This window comes from Peromyscus leucopus, chromosome 4 (genome assembly GCF_004664715.2).
Source record: "Peromyscus leucopus breed LL Stock chromosome 4, UCI_PerLeu_2.1, whole genome shotgun sequence".
Classification (NCBI taxonomy): Eukaryota; Metazoa; Chordata; class Mammalia; order Rodentia; family Cricetidae; genus Peromyscus; species Peromyscus leucopus.
This window is the reverse complement of record NC_051066.1, coordinates 100,631,054-100,653,941: the sequence shown is the minus strand read 5'-3', so window position 1 is coordinate 100,653,941 and position 22,888 is coordinate 100,631,054. Positions and strand designations below refer to the sequence as shown.

General features: G+C 43.7%; 1 protein-coding gene across 15 annotated transcripts in view; it reads right to left on the bottom strand.

Moving 5' to 3' along the window:
* Positions 1-1,127: 1,127 nt before the first annotated feature.
* Sema6d (semaphorin 6D) overlaps positions 1,128-22,888 on the bottom strand; it is a 57,116-nt gene continuing 35,355 nt past the window's right edge. For 5 of the 15 annotated variants that reach the window (XM_028878750.2, XM_028878749.2, XM_028878744.2 and 2 more), the window contains 18 exons: positions 15,199-15,361; positions 14,686-14,797; positions 14,079-14,139; positions 13,900-13,962; positions 13,693-13,794; positions 13,368-13,458; positions 12,823-12,942; positions 12,060-12,148; positions 11,105-11,322; positions 10,864-10,995; positions 10,385-10,540; positions 10,128-10,301; positions 9,243-9,383; positions 9,070-9,147; positions 8,597-8,697; positions 8,174-8,230; positions 6,552-6,719; positions 3,129-4,846 (listed from right to left, as the gene is read on the bottom strand). In XM_028878750.2, coding sequence (XP_028734583.1) covers positions 3,558-4,846; positions 6,552-6,719; positions 8,174-8,230; positions 8,597-8,697; positions 9,070-9,147; positions 9,243-9,383; positions 10,128-10,301; positions 10,385-10,540; positions 10,864-10,995; positions 11,105-11,322; positions 12,060-12,148; positions 12,823-12,942; positions 13,368-13,458; positions 13,693-13,794; positions 13,900-13,962; positions 14,079-14,139; positions 14,686-14,797; positions 15,199-15,307 — 3,261 coding nt within the window. In that variant the 5' untranslated portion in view covers positions 15,308-15,361 and the 3' untranslated portion in view covers positions 3,129-3,557. Of the gene's footprint in view, positions 4,847-6,551; positions 6,720-8,173; positions 8,231-8,596; positions 8,698-9,069; positions 9,148-9,242; positions 9,384-10,123; positions 10,302-10,384; positions 10,541-10,863; positions 10,996-11,104; positions 11,323-12,059; positions 12,149-12,822; positions 12,943-13,367; positions 13,459-13,692; positions 13,795-13,899; positions 13,963-14,078; positions 14,140-14,685; positions 14,798-15,198; positions 15,362-22,888 lie in introns of those variants that run through there. The other 10 variants (XM_037205182.1, XM_028878754.1, XM_037205181.1 and 7 more) reach the window with 10 other exon arrangements.

Genomic DNA, 22,888 nt, shown 5'->3' with positions numbered 1-22,888 from the left:
AAAAGCATTTGACTAACTGAGCTACAGCCTTAGCCACGATTTCCACAATTCCTCATCTCTCTGGACTGCTGCATGTTATAAAGAGAGTGAAAGGGGGCTCAGACCACTGAACTGATGCTTGGATCCAGATGCCTCTAAACCCTGGTTAAAGGATACCATGAAAGGGGTGAGACCCTAGATGGGATATGGCAGTGTCTGCTGCTCTAAGATGCTACTGAGGTCTTCTGACAAAGGCCTCAGAAAAGCTGCAGGTAGGTTTTGTCTGGGAGAAGCTGCTGAGGGCGGACACAACCTCACTGCATCAGAAATGGCTTTGTGCCCATCCATAAGGGCCTGTATCAGCTACTCCCAGCTAGTCACATGCTAAGAGACTTTAATATCTGGGGAATTCATCTCCTATTATACAATGTGTGGAGGACTTCCAGGCACCCAAGCGTAAGAACAGTTCGCCAGTTATAATTCTGAACAAAATGTATGTTTACATTTTCATGTGATAATACAAATCATGAATTCTTTGTGATATTTCTCCTTGTGTTGTATGTATGCATGTATGTATGTATACATATTTGTGTGTAGATGCATGCATGCCATGGTGCATGTGTGGAGATCAGAGGACAACCATGGGTATAAGTAGTCTATCTTCCACCATGCCTGAAACAGGGTCTCTTGTTCACCTCAGCTTACACTAGACTAGCTGGCCTGTTTAGAGGGCTCTCCTGTCTCTGTCTCCCATCTGTTAGGAGCACTGGTCTTATGAAGTGCTGCTGTGCCAAGCTCAAAATGCTGGGGGTTCAATCCCTGGTCCTCACGGTTGTACACCAAGCACTCTACCCATCTAGCCCACAGGGTATAAATTCTAAAATACTCTTCGAGCTGGATCAGGGCACAAGACCAGCATTGGGCTGTGGATGCAGGACCATCAGTCCTGTGATTTTTCTGAACCACTCATCTAATTTCAGACTCTAGCCTTTAACGAGTCTTCCAAGGAGAAAACAGGAACAGAATGTGACCAGGTAACAGATATTTCTGATAAGAAGTTACTAGATTTTTGAAATAAATACAGCATGACTAACATTAAAAAAAAAAAATGATGCAGTATAAACCTCTAAATGTCAACAGGCAGGATGTAATGACTTGGATATTTTATTTTGACTTTACATGCGGTGTTAAAAACCCAAAGTACATATTATTTACACATCCACAATACAAGTTTACAAGATATCTATACATGTTAAAGTACTCTATAAAACAGTATAGAGCCACTTCACTTTAGGGTTATTTTTTATGCCGTACCATTAAAAAAGATACAATCTGTGTTTACCTTTGCACAAATGGATAAAGCATTTAAAATTAAATTAACAGAATAGAGACTAGAATCCATGTTAGAAATTTCAACATAAATACTGATAGAACTCACAGTACACTCTAAGGCAGCACAATGTTACAAAATGTTATCAGGGTCACACAGAGTTACCACGCTGGGATTAATATCGGTAAGGTAAATGCAAACACGTTGTTGGTGGCAGACTGCGTAGTGCTTATTGTTGGTTGGTTTAATTGATTAAACTGTAATATTTTAGTTGCAAAGCTGAAGTAGTTTGAGGACAGGTGTTTCAGCTTTTGAGCTCCCAAGAAATCACAGGGAATCATTTTTCTCTAGAAAAGAATGTTCTTGAAGGAAAAGACCAACTCCATCAGTATTCTACATTCTGTATAAAAATGATCTGGTGTTCTGCACCCATCCCTCCCCCACAAGTAATGCATACCATCGTCACTGTCCCAAGATATTGGTTAACTTTACCTGGCTGGGTCAGGAGCCTTTCTCAGCTGTGGTAATTTCTAGATTAGGTTGGGTAAATGACTGGGCCATGTGCAGTGAGTTAACCAAAGTCGTCAGCAGGCTGCACATCGTCAGCCTTCAGTAGGCCCTGCCAAGCTGCGCAGAAATGACTTTAGACATGGTTTCCTCAGGTGTCACGTTCCCTGGGAACCCTCATCTGCCTTCACATTATCAGAAGAGCAGGGCTGGAATGTTTATCATGACAAGGGGGCGGACGCTGCTTCTGATTCTGGTGTGGGGGGGGAGGGAGGGGGGGTCAACAAGAAATTGCTCTAGGTTACTGCATGACTTTGTAAGAAGTCCTCAGGTGCTGGCTGAAAAACATCTGCAACCGGCGCCTGGGAAAGGATGCGCTATAGCGGAAACACTCAATGTAGTGCAGAACTTCTACCACTCTCGTGAATAAGGCACAAAATGCACAGATCCAGGTAAACTCACATGTGGTATTTACAGCTGACTGTCATTGCCTGCATGACTCAGGAGAAAATCCTCAGAACGCAACACAGAGGCCAGGACGGCACCACCAGTGGCTTTTCAGACCCTCCCTGGCCAGCCAACTGCCTGTCATTCCTGTTCTGTCTCTTTCTTTTGTCCTCTGTTTGGGTTCTCTCTTTTTGTCTTGGGGGAGGGAAGAGTTAACAGAAGAAAACTTTTGCTATACGGAAAATGAAATAACACAATCAAAATAAACACTTAGGAGTGTGTCCGGGGTTAAGTAGCGTGCCTCAGGCTTTAATTCACAGTGGACAGGTAAATGTTACTACTGAATACTGGTAGATACATCAAGGATACCTCTTAATATCTCTAACTTCTTAAGCTGGCAAGGCTGGAATAGAAGTTTTGATGAATAGCAGCACAAAATTATTTAGAACTCTTAAATGTTCTGACATTGGGTACCACATAGGTTAAGTTAATCATTTGACAGTCAAAGGAGCCTCGACTTCCTTTCTCGGAGCTGAACACAATGGACTGGTGTGGGAGGAAGCTAGTTGTCTTCAATCATGCTCAGTGTAAACAACTCCATAGTACAAAAAGATGCAATGGGCACCTAAATAAATCCTAATGGGTACAGAACTATCTCACTACACACACACACACACACACACACACACACACACACACACACACACACTCTGACACAATTTTGTTGGTGGCATCAAATTAAAAAAAATAATGCCACACATGAAAAAAAAAATGCTACAGTTTGGGTCAAAGATTGAATTTTTTTTTTTTTTTTTAGCAAACTGCTTGGTAATCTACAAGCTCATTTTGTTTTGAGACATTCCCATCTTTTCATTTTGACATTTGTGCAAGAGGCAAGGTGAATGCATACAATATTAAAATGTTCACATTTAATGGGAAGACCACACAGAATGGCAGTCTGAATTGAACCCATTTTCAAGTATTTGTTCAGTCTTCTGAGTACTCTATCAGCTCTTTATACTGGTGAAGGGAGCCCTGGCAGGCTGCAAAGCCCCTTCGGCTCCAAACGAGAGAAATGGAATGACCAGTACCTCCCTTTGTCTCAGGCAAGTACACAGAAGCCTTGCTGCAGTAGCTACATGTGGCAAGTTCTGGTGTTACCAAAGTTACAGAGTTTCTTTGGCTACTTGTTTCTCTTCAAATACAACCAGGTACCTCGTCTTAAGGTACCCTCACAGCGACCTCTCAACAACCGGGACAGGATAAAGCCACACGGGAATAGCACGTTGGAGGCCTAGTAAGTGTATTTGTTCAGTGGCCTGACAGACGTGGTCTGAGGAACAAAGGAAGGCTTTGGCGGCACATCAGGTTTTAAGGATGGTGTCCTCTTTAGTCCCGTCCTGGGGAGGGTGCCATTACTGGTGTAGCTGCTCTGTCTGGAGAGGGAAGGCTGCAGATGGACACTCACAGGTGTCCCCTGAATATAGTCCACCTTCGCCCCGGTGGGAGTGGGCATATATCCTCCACGGTTCATACTCGGCTGTCTGGATAACAAAACACCATTTGGTGAGTTTAAGTTTTTAGGCACAGCTGATATAGAGTGCCTCTGGGAGGAATTTTTATGATAACCCCTTTGTCTTTCCAGAGATGTCATTGGGACCCCAGGAGTGGTGGGGACATCTACTCTCTTGGTTGGGCTATTTCTGGGGAGTGTTGAGGGAGGGGAGTACAGAGATGCCTCCCGGTTAGGGACCTTGGGTGGGACCTCAGACATAGGTCCTACTGGGTCCAGCATGAGGGTTTGATGGGCCATATGGATTTCTCCCATGATGGCTTTGGGGTTACTGTTTGGGTCATTTAGATGCTTCAGGAGATCGTTAAGGGTGTTTCTGGAATCCACAGAACGCCGGTGCTCCCTCTTACTGGACGACTTTGTAAGAGGATGGTCGATGTTCTGAAGTTTCTTTTCAGCTTTATGAGCATTAGAGTTTGAAAATGACGTATTGTAGTCGTGGGTGGCGTTTGGAAGAACAATGGCACTGGGGATGTGCCCGTGACTTAATGGGGAATGGGGTGGAGGACTAGAAGGAAAAAACTGGGGATGTTCTTTCCTTGAAGCACCATGGCCGTGGGCCTTGTCAGAGTGGCTCTTCATGGCCTGCAGGGTCTTCTGGTGGAGTACAGGTGTGGACTCTGGTGTGGGGAGAGCAGCCAGCTCTGGAGGCTGGCCTCGGTGGTCCATGACCATGGATTTTGTATCCATGTTGGGTGGCAGCTCCTTCCGACTGGTCAGCAGGTTGCTATAGAGTTTAGGAGAATCAATGTTCTGTTGGTATTCCTTGACGGGACTGTCAAAGAGACCATTCAGCTTGGCAAAGCTTCCGCTGGAGTCTGTGCATGACTGGGCTGATTCCGCATCTTTATGGATCTTTCTGTTCTTGCGAACAAACATGTCGCGGTAGCAGTATACAGCCACGCCTGCAATGAATGCGCCCAAGACGAAAGCCGCGAACACACAGGTGATGAGGACATTCATATGGACCATCTGGTTGGAGTCTCCAGATTGGACTTCCCATCGTACACCTGCAACAGACATGTGAAGACTTTGAAGGAGGTGCTTAAAAAAAAAAAACAAACCCAAACATTAAATACAAAAGAGCTTACACTGAACCAATACTACCTTCAAAGGCTCCATATGCCTAGCTTATAGGATCAAGTAGATCGCAAAATTTCACATGTATTCCCGTCCCCCCCACCCCGAAATCACAATACAATCTCCAGAAACATACATGCTTGCTGCAAAAGTCAACATAACTCTAATCTTCTGTTAGCATATGTTTCTCCTTCCTTTCCCCCAATCTCTTTTAAGCAGTTGTTAAGCATTTTAAAAGTTTCTATCTACAGAGCAGAGTTAGAATATTTCAGAAAACATTTACCTTAGGACTCTCACCTAATTCCTAAGGAGGGGTTAAAGAGTCGCGGCTGGAGTTAGGAAGTGTCTGAATTAGCAAACACACGCATCACGCTAAAATAGCTGTGCTAATATAGCTGTGTTAGCTAGAACACAAGCGTAACTGGTCACAAACTAAAAAGCAGCTACTTGGTCAGTGTTAAGTACAAATCTACACTTGTGCGTTTGTCTTCACATTCTGTTTCGAAATTTCATCCTGGGATGAAATATTCATGAAGTATCTACTATGTAAGAAAACGGGACAGTGTAAGAAAATAATCTATATATTAGTTTAAGAATACCATTAAATTATCTGGAGGTATTTGAGGAATACTTAAATTAGACCTAGGGAGTGAAGAGTGAGTTAGTTTATAATTATTGGAAATTTTAATGCAACCACAGACATCTAAGAAGCGATTAAGGAAACGTTAGATTGAGAAGCATTCAAGTCCGTTATATGTTACACATGCAGCTATCCCAGAGTGACTGAGTCAGAGCGAATGGGAGGGTTCTCCGGCATTAGGACAGTAGTAAGGCTGACTGTTAGTTGGTTTTGATCAGCTGTCAAAGTTATGGAATGTAATGGCACTGTGAAAGACCAGGAAAGAAAAGAACAAAGAAATGGTATTACTGAAGAAATCAAAACAGAAATAATGATTATAAAATTGTTTGCAATGAAAATACAGGAAACAAAAATCAAAAGAAGTAAATCATAAATGACAAGGCAATGCTGTAAGAACTGATTGGAAACCTGAGACCACAGCGTATACACAAAGGGACAGACTTTTTGGTTTTTCCTGAAGAATTAGATCTAATAAGCAAATTGATCAGGTAGCTTTTAAACTCCATCTATCATGTGCTGAAAGCAGTCATTACAGGCAAGCACTATGTCATGCTTTACTGCTTTGTGGCATCTGAGTGACTTGTCACCCCACATATCCTTTCCACATTACATTGCAGTCAAAGCTAAGTAAGGGGTGGAGAGAGTCTCCTCGATAGAACTTTGGTAACAGGATATTTGTCATCTGTGAGGATTTTTTGTTTTTGTTTTTCTTTTTGATATTTCGAGGGTGACCCTCAAAGTTCTCTGATATACAGCAGGCTCTCAGTGTCTCCAGGCAGAAACCAGCGCAGATTAGATTGTCTGAGCGGCTGTTTCAGGAGCGATGTCCTGGGCAGGAATGAACTCAGACTTAACCACAGAAGAGCAAAGTCACTGTGGCCACAGGTGCTAGAGGAAGGCACCTGCAGTTAGGTCTACTGAGTTTCCCCTCTGAGAGCCATGCCAGGAGTCAGGTTTCCACGCAGTTGGAGATGAGGTGCCTGGCCAGGCCTTACCCTTTGGGATACCTGATAAAGTATCAGTAAAATCAGAAGTGTATGGGTCATCTTGAACTACAAATTTCCGGGAGCTCGTCAGTTTAGGTCTCCAGGTATCAACCACTTTAGATGTAATTTCTGGGCTACTTGCCACAGTGGCAACAGAAGATGAAGAGACCTCCATGTCTGTGGTGGCAAACAGATGTCCATTAACATGGCTAGCGTCAGAAGAGCTTTCTGATTGCTTTGTTGCATTTTAAAGTCAAGTAAATGTTCTGAGAAATCCTGTCCTGGAATTTTGTAAAAGCACACCTGAGGGAACTAGACCAAATCCTTTCCTTGTAAGAGAAGTGTGAAAACTAGAAGTTGACAATGAAGACATAGTTTGCAGATTTTAACAGTAAAGATCCTCCAACATTCCTACTGAACCCTTCTCATGGAAATGTAACATAATTCCCAACTCAGGCTGCCTCTGCTTCCCTCTAGCTCTTGGGGGTCATTTAATTTATTTGTACTATGTATTGTACAGAGAACTTTTGTGAATGGTTGTGGGGGGTTCTTTATACCCTTCTCTCCACTGGCGGAGCTATAATGGAATTACATTGAGAAAATACCTGGTCAAGTCCAAGTAAACAGTTGATTTTGGACCTGATAAACCAGTTCTGCCTAAGAGGCCATTCTGCTTCTCCAGGGCCTCCTGTCCATTTGCAGATTTCTCACTGCACTGAGAGCCTCCATCCACAGTGTAGCACAGACCTTGCTGTGTTCTCTGAAATGCCTGGGGAGTTTCTTCCAAAGAGTTAGCAGTAACTCATGCACAAGCAATGGCATTTACACACTGAATAAGGATGCTGGGATACATGAGATCAGCCATCCTTTTCTCCCCCGAGGGATGAAACTGATGTGAACCCTAGAAGCAGCATAGACTGAAGAGCAACTGAACCTTTCTGAATCTATTACCAGCGTTAACCTAGTAGATTCCCATGAATATATAAGCATATGCTTTTAGACATGGTATAGACTGATCCAACAGTTACAGGGAGAGGCTTCTAAACAAACACAGAGAGATGTGCATGGAGACCCCACTGTACATCTTTGTACATCCAATTCCAGCTTCATTCAACTGAAGCTACTTTCACACCACTGAGAACACAACATTCAGAGATTCCTGGGATCACCACAAAACATTCAAAAAAGATCTTTAAAACTTAGAAATACACATTTTTTAAAAAAATGTGTATTGTTCATTCCTTGGTCTTATGAAAGGTGGGGGGAAAAGGGGGAAATTATGCGATTCTGTCATCCATGGAGTACAGATGGCCAGAAGGAGCATTCACAATGCAAAGGGCTGAGAGAGAAGGAAGCTGGGCGGCCGGCGTGCAGTTGAAATGCAGTATATGTCAACCCACTGGACTGTTCTTACGGATGTGCCTCGGTCAATGATGAATCATTAACATGCTACACACGGGTGGAGGGTTGAGTAAGAAAACATCTTTCAGGACCTTCAGAGGGTTATGAGTCAAAGCAGAAAAATGAAGGGGCTGCCAAACTGCGCAAAAGGAGGAGGGGGAGAGGGGCTGAAAATGCCGAACTGAAGGAAAGAAAAGACTGTTAATTCAAAAAAATTAAAAAAAACTAACCAGATGTTGGACCGCCAAATATTTTGTAATCTGGTGTAGTTGAAGTAGGCAAACTTTCTAAAGGGATTAAAGGAACAAGTAATCAGTGGAAAGTAACTGAAAGAAAGCAAAAAGTTTATGAATTCCAAGTAATAGGAAAAAGTCAAAAGAAAAGACTACAAATTAAAAGTCTACTGGTTAGACTCCCTCTCTCGTTAGACTTTTTTTTTTTTTTTTTAACAAAAGTTCCAATGGTGGAGGAAAAGAAAAATTCAGAATCTTTTCTAACGGACCCCCATGACCAAACAGCTCAGCTTTTGCGAAGTTTAAGTTAAGTGCTAGGTGGTATGTGTCCCAAGTTGTAATCAAGACTGGTTGTCAAATCATGTGGGCGTGCAAACAGTCAAGGGCAGCAGCCGGAGGGGAGGGAGGTGTCTGTCTTACCGTGGCAGTCCCCTAGGTGGGCCGTGTTGCCATACTCTGTGTCTTGCTCAAATCCTCCAGCGCTGTGGTTATGGGAAGCAAACAAGTCTTCGGTTAACAGCCTTCATAGGAAACCAAGGGACAACCAGGACAGAGCCGAGAACACAGACTGGTTAGTGACAGGAAGCAGAGAACATACACTGACGACTCAACACGCTTGCCAAAGGGACCACTTGTTAGTTCATCTAGGATGTCTGGGAGAACAAAACAGTCTCTCTCCAGAATCTGTTGTCCTAAGGGTTGCTGTGTCTAAATCTCGTTTCCCTTTCAAAGTTTTAGATTTTTTTTTTTTTTTTTTTTTTTTTTTAAACTTTCCCCATACCGGAAAAAGAAAGGAAGGAAACGAAAGGCAGTGCATCTGGAAATTTAATTTTTTTCTTTCAGGTGTTGTTGCTACTCTGAGAGAAGACAGTTAGGTGGTCCAGTGTACTTACAGCATCCCTAGGGTCACTCTCTCACAAACGCCCTGGCTTAACCAACCGCAGTACGGGTCACGCGATGCGATGCAAGACCTGTCGGAGACCGAACAAACTGTGATGTGGATTTTGTTATCAGCACGGGGTATGCCATCACAAGAGCTGGAGTGGGGAAAGGAACACAAGCTTACTTTTTACAGGATCCATAGCGCTCACAGCGACTGAGGGGGATGCGGACAACGCAGCTAGAGAAGGCCACGTACAAAGCATGGTGATCTTTGTCCAACTGCAACGAGACGACCTTTCTGTCCTCCTCGCTCTCAGCGCTGCACCTATTTTGTGGGGACATTATGAAGGCACACACTGAAGTCAAACCGGCACCACCCACACCAGAGGTATGATCTGGCAGCCAAGCAGCAAGCCAAGTGCCTAATTTGAGAAATAATCATCACGGGATACAGCTCTCTGCTTTTGTCTAACTGGTTACAAATCAAGCTGGATAAAGGGTCTTTAAAATTGCTGTCCTGTTGAATGGAATTGCAGCTGTGAAGAGTGTGTAGGACGCTAGCAAACGAGAAGGATGATATTCTAAAGCGTTGAAATCCTCTCATGCTGGAGGCCTCTGGGTGCCTGTCTCCCGTGCTCTACTTCCGTCACTGATTTCTTATGTGTTTTAATTGTCCGGACAATCTCAGTTCCCTGGTTAGAACAAAATGCTAAACCCTCTGTGCACATGCTCACTACCAACTGTGCCACATGCAGCATCCCAAAATAGATCTGCAAGGTAAGATGGTGCTAAGATGTTCTCATTTTTCACAGGTGAGAAAGAAGGGCTGACGTATTTTTAAACTCATCAGCTGTTCACCCTCCTTGCCCCAGTGAGCTTACGAAAACAAACAAGCCTAAAAGGCATCTGGTGGTGGTGGGGGGCACAAATAATAAAGGAAGACATAAAACCCAAACAGAACCGCTATAAAGCGCCACTAGTTCAGAAGTCTGAAAGGAGATGGCCAGATGAGATACACCCCAGACACTTCTGAGCAAAGCTGAAGAGGTTTCTCCTCAAACGTACTCACTTGGCTTGGTTGTAAGCTTCAATCTCCTCAAGCAATACACTGTCATTCAGAGAGAAAGGGCTGGTCTTTGCCAACACTTTCAGCACCACGCCGGCTTCAGAGCCGACAAAGATGACGGTGTAGTTTTGGTAGGGCCCCGCCGAACGGTCCACTTCGATGGCCGTCAACCTGTACCTGGCAGAGGAGAGAGGCAAGTCAGCCCAGGAGGCCAGTGGCGGGAGAACCGGGAGGTGGAAGCAGACTGCCTGGAGTCTCACCTGACCCGTGTCTTTGTGAACCAGGGCTCATCAGCAATGGGGGGAACAGCAGAGTCCATCAGGGGATGGGATTTGATGAAAGACAGGGTCTCGTCTGGAAAGTCGATGGAGGTTTTGTAAGCTTCTGCAAGGCCATGCTTGGCACAACAGCCAGGCCTGAAATGAAAATAGTGATCTTCAGTCAGACTCGCTCACATAACCGAATTTAAGGAGTAAGCACATATTCTGTAGAAAAGAGGCCAAGAGAAGAAGTGACAGAAAAGCCAGAGGAGTAGTATCATTTCCCAGAATTCCACGGGTCCTTCACATCCACATGCACAGGGGGTAACAGGACACCATTTATTGGCTTTGTGGGGGCTGCCTCCGAGAGACACTCTGCTGGGGAGGGAGAACGGGTGGAGAGATGGTGCCAGTGTTCACAATGGTTTTTTTTTTTTTTTGTTGTTGTTCAATACAAAAACCTTTCGACTCTTCTTTACCTTGGTTTTGGTACTTTGTCTTCGGGAACTGCCGTCCAAACAGAGTCCGGGGTTTTCTGCTCTTTGAATCGCCCTTTGAACACTTTCTCAATGTCGTCCATGCTAAAGGCACAGACTGCAGAACCAGGAATGCTGAAAGATGAGAAAATGGTGAGGAAGAGACTCACGCTGGGGGCTGTGCCAGGTCCCAAGGAGGAGCACAAAGCACCCCTGGGAGGACCAGGGTTCCGCCTGTCCCCACCTGTTAAGCTGCGTGGTGAAGACCCCAATCACGGTGGGGACGCCATTGATTTGGATTATGTCTGTGATGGATTGCAGAACATCAAAGTAGAAAAAGGAATCTCCGGGGACAGAGCAGTTAAGCCTGGCCTTCAGGAAGGAAGTCCAGTGCTTCTCCAGAACCCGCTGGGAGCCACCCATGTCGTTTTTACAAATGCGAGCCACGCGGGAATACACAGCCTGCCGGGAGACAAAAGGCGAGGGATGGACGAGGTTATGAGCACGGAAGAGGAACACAGCAAAATGCTGCTGCTTAAGGGATGGACAAAAAGAAAAACAAACAAAATAGATGTCTGGCTCAAAACAAGCTGCCCCTCACTGTGCTTCCGCAGTGAGAATGCAATGCAGAGTTTTTCCCACATTGCCAAACAGGCTCCCCGAGACATGAGCCATCTATCTATCTTCCTGGCTGAATGAAAACCACGCCTGTACTTCTGCCTCTAACTTTTCCTGTTGCTTCTCGTGTTATTAATAAAATGTGCAGTCCTTAAACATGATCACAGAAGAAGTTGCACTACTTCAGGAACACAGGAATTTTCACAGTAACACTCTAAACTGAACAGGAGAGGTTCCTGTTCTCCATTCTGCCTTTGACATTGGAAACGATGAGATCATCGATGGCTTTCTAGAGAGTAAAAAAGAAGCCTCCACTTTCTATGGTGAAATAAATTTCTATGGTAGAAATAAAAATATGAAAGCTTTTGAAAACCCAAGGAGGCAGCTGTTCCCACTCTGGGCATCGTGAGGTGTTTCCCAACCGTCAGCTGTACCCTCAGCAACCCGGTGCCCTGACCTGGCCTCATAGGCACTGAAGCGAGTGCTCTGAAACAAGACAGGAGAGTACCCATCACTCTACCCAAGTGGGTGGGATTCCGTGCTGGTTGTGTCCAGAGTGCACATCCAGCACATGTACTTGCCTTGCCTAAGTTATTATGTTCCACAGCGATTTCTCTGAAGAAGAAATAGACATAGTTTCCATATTCAATGGCATGAAGAAAGTGTGGTTCTGAAAGAAAATTGAAAACAAACCATTCTTAAAGGATAATTCAATTAGTGTAAGACCCCAACTGCCAGGTATGTTGCATAGCTACCCTTGGAGCAATGATTTCAAGGAGTCCCAATATGGGTGTGTTCAAGCTTCAGGGAGCTTACGTCTTTAAAGTCAGCTAATGGACTGTGAAAAAAGGCCTACAGGGAACGGCTCTACAGCAAAGGTCCATGTTTCAACAGATTTATTCATTAACCTATTTAACTAGAGAAGAAAACCTCATATTGAGATTTAAAAAAAAAAAAAAAACCTGATTTTCAGAATCTAAAGAACAAAAGGTCTCTATAAATATTAACTCATCAGTTCTCATTATTAACGTTCCAAGATGGGTGGACGAGCATGGGAGGGTAGTAGTGTGTGCATTTGGAGTTAGACAAATTGATCCGTGAAGACAAAGTCTCTCTTTAGTTGTCTGGTTTTGCTTTGGCCACTTGGCATAACTACCTGGATACACTTACTCCCTGACATGGCTGCTTGTCTGATTATTCCCTGTCAATGCCCCGTTCATAAACAAAACACATGTGCTTATTCTAGACGAACAATTCAAAGTCATGCTCCGAACTTGGCTGCTGCTCCCGCTTGAGTCTTCTCACCATCCCCAATAACCCCATGGTGTTGCTCCTCATAGGTACCTTTGATCCATTTGGAATCATATTTTATTGTTCTAAGGGCAGATCCGTCACCCATGCTTCTATAAATGACAGCATCACTAGCCAGGAAGTCGGCCACTGTGGCAGAATACAGTTTCCCATCTGAAACCAAAGTTATAATTTGGTAAAATAACCATAATTACCTGCAGTATGTTAGCACGGCTACCTTCTGCAGGTTCCACCTGTCACCATTATCTATGCAATAAACTACACCTGTGCTCACCCTCAACCTCTGACTGGCTGTCGTATGACATTACCTAATTTTACAGATGAGGGATCTCAGCACCAAAAATTAAGCAACGTATTCAGGGTCAGTGGCTTAGTTAATGGCAGAGCCACATGTGAGAATATTTGGCCCAGTCACTGAGATCCTCATTTTTTTTTTCACGTATTCTTCCTAACAATTTGTTCATTGGCTTTAGCCTTTGAAATGCTTATGTCAAAGCAGGATCTTTTTTCTCCCTTTAAATTCTTTTGTACCTTCAATGTCATTAATCATTAATATTCAATACACCACAGCTTCTTACCAGCAAAGAGGGCAACATTGGTTTGTCTGGCATCAAATGGGCATCGTGCCAGGCCACTAATTTCTTCCCCATCATACTCTAAGGTATTCAACTGCAAGAGAGAAAAAAAAAATAGCTAGTGTCACATCTGTTCAATGTACTTATTTGAAGGCAATATTGCTTTATTTATATTGAAATTTTATTTGAGGGATTCTCTTTTGTATTCTCTTATAACATTAGAGATAAATCACTGGGTTATAGCAGAGAAGATTCATCTCTAATAGCAAACCGGTGAAGGAATATATAGTTGAAGGGGAAAAATATTCATCATATAAAACATACTTACCCTATAGTATCTACACATGGGGTTGAAAGCATTGGTACCACAAACAAAAACCATCTCATCGTTTCTTGGAACAAATACTTTGATGAAGTTGTGGCACTCATCCTAAAGGAAAAATAATGACATGACGATCAGACATCTCCTATGCTGACATTATGGTGGCAAGTCCACAAAGAGGGAATGGAGCAGGCACCCATCCACTGTACTCACTTTATGCTTGCCTTTCATAGCACAGTTTTCTCGATCCTGTTGCCTGGACCTCCACGTCAGCTTCTGGATGAATCAAGTAAAATCAAAGTTCAGTTTTAAAAGGATGCACTTTTGGCGGGGGCATTACTGAAGCTCAGAGGGAGTGTGAACACATTTGCCCTCTGTAGCTGATGGCTCACCTTGCTTGGTATGACCTCTGTTTTGGGGATTTCATTTAAGTTCACTGTATAGACTTGATCTCTGTTGGAAACAAGGCAGTAAGTCATATCACGTGAATGCATAAACACTAAGCTCTCTCTTATTTCATCTTTACAGATCTGCCATTCTTGTTCTTTGGAGATCACCAGGCTTTTCCGTGACTTGCACAGAGTTAACAAGGAGTACTTTTTCATTAGTGACATGCTTCTATGAATCACTGAGGTCAAGGAGCAAAGGAGGCACTTCCCTCCAGGCTTGGCGCAAACTGACTGGGCACTAGCATGGGCATGTTTCTGATATCTGCTTGAATAATTCTAAGTTAGAAAAGAATGAAGAATACTTTTTTTTTTTTTTCTCTCCTGTTCCTTTAAGATGAAAGAATGATGTGTGATTTCTGGATGTGTCACAGAGGTCTGTAGTTCTGTATTCTGTAACTGGTACCCAGCATGCTCTTCATGGAGAGTATTTTTGGCTACTTGCAATTCTTGATCACAATCACATATTAGTTTTTCATGAACTAGACACATTAATGCAAGCACCACAAGAGAAAAGAATTTTAATCTAATAAACCAGCGAAAGGAAAATTACCTGCCAGCAATATAAAGTGTGTCTCGAATTTTCAGCATCAGCTGAAAGTCCAGCCTATGCTGCGATTCGTTGCCTGAAGGGCGTCCTCTAAAAACCGGATATTGCCTTGAATCTGCAAGTAAAAATGGGCTAAACCATCAGTCAGGATTACAGAGCTGAAGAATCAATAGCCAGCATTGATTAGCCGTATATAGTACTTGTAGGAAGGGTTTTAACTAAATTCCTCTCTTAAGGTCTTGAATATAAATTAGTAAAAGATGGAGAATGTCAGCAAATGGTCCTTTTCTTTTTTACTGAAAATACGTAATTTCTACGTATGGGCTGCTGCAGGGCAGCGCCCAACAGAACTGGCTCAGTCTCTGCACAGCCGAGGAAAAGAATGCAGATGATTTAATGGGCAAAACACTGTACAGACATATTAAAATCTGTCTCTGGCGCTGAAAATGAATCTACATAGAACGAGGCAAACACGAGGCTTCCTCTGGAAAGGATGACAGGGCTCGGGCGACTTACAGTGATAATCAACAGTGTTAAGGGGCTCGTCGTCTTCCGGGAAGCTGACTGCCCGTAACCTGGAGACCAGAAGGAACAGCACGTGGAAGCAAAGCAGAAAGAACCTCATGGTTGGCCAAGAAGAAATCTGAGCGACCCCTCCTCAGAAGTCCCACCTAGCTACCTGGAAGACAAAAGCATTATGGGAAGACCTTTACGCTGTGGTGAAATTACCTTCTCATTCGTAGACGATCCTATTTTTTTTTGCCACCTCTTTCCATAGCTCCCTATCAACCAAGACACCTGGCAGAGGCAGACAGGTATCTCCAAGAACAGACAGAAGGCAGCACCAAGCCAGGTCCCGCTGAAGCACCTGGTGAGCATATTGATGCTTCGGGTTCATTTGCCAGCATTTTGGAGGCAACTCTGTGTCACTGCAGCAAAATCACCAGAACCACAAACAGAAGTGTTGGCTGCTGACTTGGCAAGGAAGTGGGCAAAGTAGGAATCAGAATTTTAATTAAACTCCAATCTGTATCCCTGCCCCCAGTCCTGACACACATAGATACAACATGTCGCTTCCTCCCATGAAAGGCCCAACCTGCCTTGAAAAGCCAGAGCTGATGACCTTGCCCTCAGCCACCGGCTTTTTGCATAAGTGCTGCCCAGCATCGAGCATCGCTGAGCCACAGTCCTACATTCTCAAACAGGTGTTTTGAAGACCAACTTGCAAAAAGGGATCAGTGACCTTGCATTAGGGTGAAAGGGACTGAAAAGAAATAAAGATGATTTCGTGAAAACTAATCAACTAATCGGTAAAGCAGGAAGTGACAGAGTAGGCCAGCTGGTACCCGTCTCTAGGGACATCGGATGTTCTAACATAAAACCATTCAGACACAAACCACTGTCCTAAGTACACTGTTCTCTTCCTTTTACTGGGATTTGAACTGTAGGGGGCCCTAGTCCTAACACCCTCCCTTTGTTAGATGGGAAAACTAAAGGCTGACAAAAAACCAAAATCACTCTGACTTTCATAGTGCCTCCAGGGCAAGGCTGGAGTCCAGAGCAGTCATCTGAGTCTCTGACCAGACTCTCCACTCCAAACTAGACTGAGGAAATAAATGGGCGTTTTTTTCCTTCAAACAGATGGCATTACAAAGAGACTTTTGAGAGGAATGGCTATATTCATCATTTTTATTGAAGTTATGTTTCACAGATATTAAATCACACATTAAATATGTACAGTTACTGTTGATCAATACCCCAATAAAACCATGAAAACAGAACAGAGTTAAAAGATCTGTAAATGTTAGCAACTCATTGATGAAATGAACTGGGTTTTCTGGGCCAATGGGAGAGGGACCTCTGTGAGATTCCAAGGGTGTTACTTTTCAGGAATGCCATCTTTTCCCAACCAAAGCTGTCACTTTCAGTGACCAAAAATGGCCTCCCTCTGTATACCTAAGAACCATGGGACAAATTATAAGTAGCTATCTCAAATTCTGAAGTATACAACAATTCAGTAATTAAAAAAATGTGAATATGTATAGCACACACTATAATTTGAACAAAAGTGTAAGCCAAATACAAATGAGTAAAACTAATTTTAAAAACAGGCCTAGTTTTATATGGAGAGAGTGTTTCGATAAAATCTGTTAATAGACAATGCATCCAGCAGTGAGTTAATAAATAAAAATGCTTCACAAAATATAAGGGCAAATGGAAATGACGACAACATCATTCTATACTCAAGCCTGCGGCTGGATGGAACTCCATCATTGCTGGCTAACTGACCCTGGAGAATGGGCCCTCAATCTCTAGGAGAATTGGTCTGCTTATCTATAAAATATGGAAATAGCATCTCTTCTCTTCATCATAAAAAGGAATAAATGCCTATTGGACAGTAGAGTCTGAGCATAGTTCGCACTGTGTACCGCCAGCTTCACCTCAAGAGTCTGAACAAGGTCTGGTGAAAAGCTATGCTAAAAACTGATGATAATTCGTCCAATTTCTCTTACAAATAAAAGGCTACTTAGCATAAAAGACTATGTTTAGAATAAATTTTGCAGCTGATACCTACCTATGAAGAAACCTTCTCTTGAGAATTTTACCAACCCAAACCCATGACGGTGGTAACTGTCCTCGTATTTCTGTCTCACATGTTTTCAGTTGTAACAACATAACCTTATTCCCTTTGCCACATCTGAAGCAGCCTGGCCTGGCTTGTTCCTAATGCTTTCTGTTTGTCAAGACTCCAGACAATTCCAGCAGTCTAAAAAGACTAATGATGCTCTGAGCACCAAGTTTGGCTGTGGCTCCAGTCCCAAACTGCATCTTCCGGATGGAAAGTCACTTGGCTCTCTCTGCCCAGAATCATGAAAAAGGATCTCAGACACTCACTGCTCCTAAAGAAATGTGGAACTACGTGTATAGAAACAGAGAGTTCTGTGAGGCTCTCTTCCATGCCGCACGTCAGCCAGGCAGCATCTGTGTTGCCCAGCACCGGAAGAGGCCCCCATCCACAAGAGCTTAGGCCAGGTCGTGCTGACTCATAGCTAGCCCCTAGCTATGGCTGAGCTGTCACATCCTTTAGTACCTCATCTGACACACAGAGCTCTTCTTCCCAAACCCTGCCCGCAGTCAACCTAATCCTTCAAAACTCAAGTACACCATCAATGGCTTTCTGCCCATGAAGAAAGCTTTATTAAAAAAAAAAATACAATTTTACTATAGATGCTATACATGGAAGTATTTGTTGTTATACATACAGCAAAGAAGGGCGGTGGCAGTGGGGGGTGGCTGTGCGTGCGTGCGTGCGTGCGTGCGTGCGTGTGTGTGTGTGTGTGTGTGTGTGTGTGTGTGTGAAAGAATCTGGAAGTCCATTCAAGAAATGTACCAAACAGAGGAATGATCTGCATAGAAATCTCCAAGTTATTAAGTTTTTGAGACACGGTGTCACTATGTATCCTAGGCAGGCTTTGAGCTCACTAGGTTGTCCAGGCTGGACAGCTTCACAGCTCAGCCTCCTAAGTGCTGGAAGGAGAGATGTGCTAACCCATGTCTGGGATTCTAGGGCTTAAATCAGGACACTAGTTAGGTGATGCAGGCAAGTTGAGAGTCAGACAAAATGCTGGAAAAGATGTAGACTGGCAGCTAGAAAAAGCTAAAATTTGCCTGTGACATTTACTCCGTGTGTCTGGATTTGACTCAGTTTATCAAATATAACACAAGAGCAATTTTCTTTACCATCTCATTGACCCTTCTGGGGATTAGATGAAATGATCCATAGAAGACACCTACCACTACCTGACTGACAGCAAAATTCTAGTAGCTTTTTAGTAAATATTATGATTTGCCGTTTCATCTCATTAGGCAACAGAGATGTGAAGGAAACCCCCCTGCTCCCGTCAGGTAGAACCACTTGCAAAACTTCCTGTGTTGCCATCACAAAATGATGTGGTTTTTCCCTGCAGGACAAGGTCCAGTCCACAAATGCAGACGCCTCCACTGAGGAGGAGGGACCACTTCCCCAGAGTAAGCTTATCTAGAGAGCATCCTCGGTGGGGCTACTCTGTCTAGTCCAAGAGCAGCGACACAAGGATGAGCATATTTTGTCAAAAAACAAAGCAAGCTCTTAAAGGGAGCTCCAAGCTGCCGGGACACCCAGTGCCCAAGCGGCAGTATCTACATGAGGAGATAGGTTCAAGGACTGAACTCCACAGTCACCCCTCATTTTACCCTACGGGATAGCTAATTTTTAAGGTCCATACAAATGAGAACACAACTAGAAAGAAAAACAGTATTTTTGGCAGTCTGAAGGGTAATATATATCAAAGATTGCAATCAGTAACTATCAAAAAGCCATCTTTTATAGCCCGGAAAAGCGGCATCATAAGAAAGGAGAGAAACAGGAGACCAACACTTCATCCCACCCAGCCTTCAGCAACCTGACCTCCAGAGTGACAGCTGTAGAGTTCTTCCATCCTACCTGTTTTCAAGAAAAGAGAAGGTGATCCTGTGCTAGTCTCCTCTGAGATGAAACCATTCCACCCCGCAGGGGAACTCCTTCAGCAGGGGGGTGAACAATAACAACAAAATAGCTTCCAGAAGTCCCTGAAACTGGCCAGATTCACTAGCCGGCTCCCGGCCAGAGGACGCAGAGCACAAGCTGCAAGGAAGACTGAGAGGTGGGAAGTGGCACAGGAGGCGCTCTGACAGGAATGGCTGCCTGGAAGAGATTTCGATCAACCCAGCTACCTAGGAAAGACCCTCTCCAACCAGCTAAGCTGCCTGCAGGCTGTGAGGTGTGCTCCAGGTTCCTGGCTTTCGGAGGCTGAGGTGGGCTCTGCTGATACAGCTGTCTGAGTCATTTATGTTCCTCTAAGTAACCAACCCCCTACCCACCTGGAGGTAGGCACAATAAAATTCATTGGTTCAATTTGGACTTTGGCGGTAACCATACTTTGGTCTATTGGGGGTTCCCCATCTGGGGTGAGAAGAGAAATAAATATATTTCATCTCCCCAGGAAAAATTTTGTCACACAACACACACAAAAATTTTGTATCACTCCTGAGAAAAGTAACATCACCCAGCTACCCAGAGATAACTTCTTATACAGTGTTCAGTATCAAACACCCATTACTGGACATTCCAATCCTTTGTGGAGACAAAATAACAGAACTAGGTCTACAGATAAACTATACATTAGAGTTATCAAGTTATTGTCCAAAAAACAATGGTGTATGTGGGTGTGGTGGTGCACCTCTTTAATCCCAGCGCTTGAGAGACAGAGACAGGTGTATCTCTATGATCTGAGGTTAGCCTGGTCTACTTAGAGAGTTACAAGCTAACCAGAGAAACATGTGACAGCCTGTCTCAAAAACAAACAAACAAACAAATCAAAACTGCCCAGATTTTATCTAAAGGATAAAGATGACAAAGAGAATTTCACCAAAGAACCAGAATCCATAAGGCAGAATTAAGTGGAAATCTTACAGTAAAATCCATATGCACCTAAAACTTCGTAATAACTGTGGTCAGTAAAGGATTGTTTGTCACTAAAGAGAATATTAGTGAAGTGGAAAGTAAGTTTAAAAAGCTAACAGGCAGAAACATGGAGAGCGAAAACACTGGAAAAAACAAATCAGAAAAGTAAAGACAAAACCAAAACCCCCCACAAACCACATTATGTTTATTTAGAGAGAAAAATAACAGGAAGAATATTTAACAAAGTAATGTCAGCATTTTTTCCAAAATTGACAAAAGATTATGTTACCCATTAATAAGAACTCTAAGAACTTCTAAATAGAAAGAAAAATCATAATTAGACATATTATACTGTAGATACTGAAAACAAAGAAAACTTTAAAAGACCATTAAAAGCTAAAAAAGATGTATTACCTTCAAAAGAACAAGAATGGTCGTGACAGAGGACTTATCAATAGAAATGATGGAAGGCAGCAGACCATAGAATGAGATTTTTAAAACTGTTGAAAGAAAATAAATTCCCAGCATAGAATTCTGTGAGTAGTGAGGGTAGTTTTTTTTCCTTTTTTAAAAAACACAAAAAATGTTTTATACAAGCAAAATCTTAAGAAATTTGCTGTTAGGGAGGATTTAGGCACAATAATTTACCCAGGAGTCAAAGTGATCCCTTTTTACATTTCTAGTATGGTGGTCAGATCTGAAATCTAGAACTCTCAGATAAAGATGCTAGCACCTAGTCTCTGGCCTCTGAAAACCCCTTGACATCCAAGACAGAAAGAAAGCAACAACCACCCAGGCCTTCCCCACTGGTTTCCAGTACATTCCCTTCCTGTGTACCATAGCCACCATGGCTCAGTGAGGTGCACTTCAGCACCTGGGAGTCTTCCCACCCAGGATCTAGAAGCTACACCGCTTTCTTCTGGCTTCCTAATGACTGCTCTGGCCCTTGAGTCTTGGCTTGCTTACCAAGGTTCACCTCCTCCTTCCTTCCATTTTGTCTGATAACACCTTAGTTTCTAGAGCTTTCCAAAGATTTTAGTGGTTCCCTCCCTCATGAGTCCACCCTGTTATTCCTCCTCAGAAACTATTAAGTCAAAAGTCAAGCTTGGTTCAGTGGGATCCTAATCCTCTGCCTTCCCAGCCTGCTTGCTCCTCTGATTTCATTCTCGCTGCACATTCTTCTTATGGGAACCTTTAGCACACTAACTGCTCTTTCGTCTCCAATCTCAGCATTCCTCTCAGACACTATAATTAAAGGTCATGCATTTCTTGAATATGTCTATAGATGCTCCAGACTCCCCTGCCTGCAAGAACCTTCTTGCAAGGGCCTTATCCTGGACAAAATAGCCATTAATCTCCATATCTACCCTACAGCATAGAACGTTTGCTTTGATTCAGGCACAATGAACAGAGTTCTTGACCACCAACTCCAGATGGCAGTTTGAGACCCCAAGGAGATCCTAGTTTGTTTTCAAAACTTGACTATTCTCTAACAAATTCAAACTTTCTGATCTGCCTCAAGCAGGCGGCATGCTCTCTAGTAACAACTGACAGCCCACATGACCCACCTTTCCACCTCCAGCAAAATAACCAAGCCTGACAAGGACACATCTTCAGTACCTTGCCTCAAACCAAGATACACTGACTCTTCCCTGTGTTCTTTAATCAGCTTCTGAAGTCTTTTCTTTCACATGGTGTGTGTGTGTGTGTGTGTGTGTGTGTGTGTGTGTGTGTGTGTGCGTGCGCGTGCATGCACATGTGTTCATCTGGGCATGTATGTATGAGGGGAGTGTGCCAATCTGCATGAGGCCAGAGGCTAGTATTATGTGTTTTCCTTGTTCTCCAGGGTCTCTTGCTGAACCTGGAGCTCATCTGCTGGTGATGATAAGCCTGCGGTCCCCATCCCCACCCCACCCCCAGCCACCTTAGCACCACGGGGCTAGAGATGTATGTTATCGTGCCCAGCTTTTACACAGGTGCTCAGGATCCTAACTCAAGTCTGTGCAGTAAGCAGTTCATTCACTGAGTTTTCTCCTCAGACCCTTCACCTATAGTCTTTTCCTAAACAGGAAGACCATAGTCTCCCACACCCTCACTCTCCTGTCTCTCGTTAATGGGACTTTTCATCTATAGCTGACTGAATACGGTTGGGTGTTCATAGGTGTCTCAACCCCTCATCTCATTAAAAGAACAGAAAGTCCCATACTGCAGGTCCTGCACCAGCCTCCTCTTCTTCCCTTCCCTTCACAGAGCTTCACGTTGTTGATTCTCACTGTCATCATTTCCACAGCTACTCCTCAGCTGTCCACATCCTGAGCTCCTACTCTTTCTAAATGAGGCCTCTCTGGGAAGACACTGAATACAACAGACATTTACAGCCCTGGCTCACACTCAGCCCAAGGTCCTTTAGTCACATCTGTCTGTTACAGAAGTCCCCACTCCAACCAAGACAAGGTCTAACACTCTAACCCAGGTTGTTCTGGAAGTTCAAGTCCAGACTGGCCTTGGACTCTCCAATTCTTCTTGCGCAGCCTCCTCATGCTGTGACTCGAGACTTGAACCACCCCATTTGGCTCCGACGGCACATGAAAACTCTACCTCTCTGTGCACTGTCTTCTGTCGCATTCTTCTGACATGTATCCACCCTCTCTTTGTCTCCTTTTTAATTTTTTTCCTCTTCAGACAAAGTCTCACCAAGTTGGTTTCAAACTGGAGGGTCCCCCT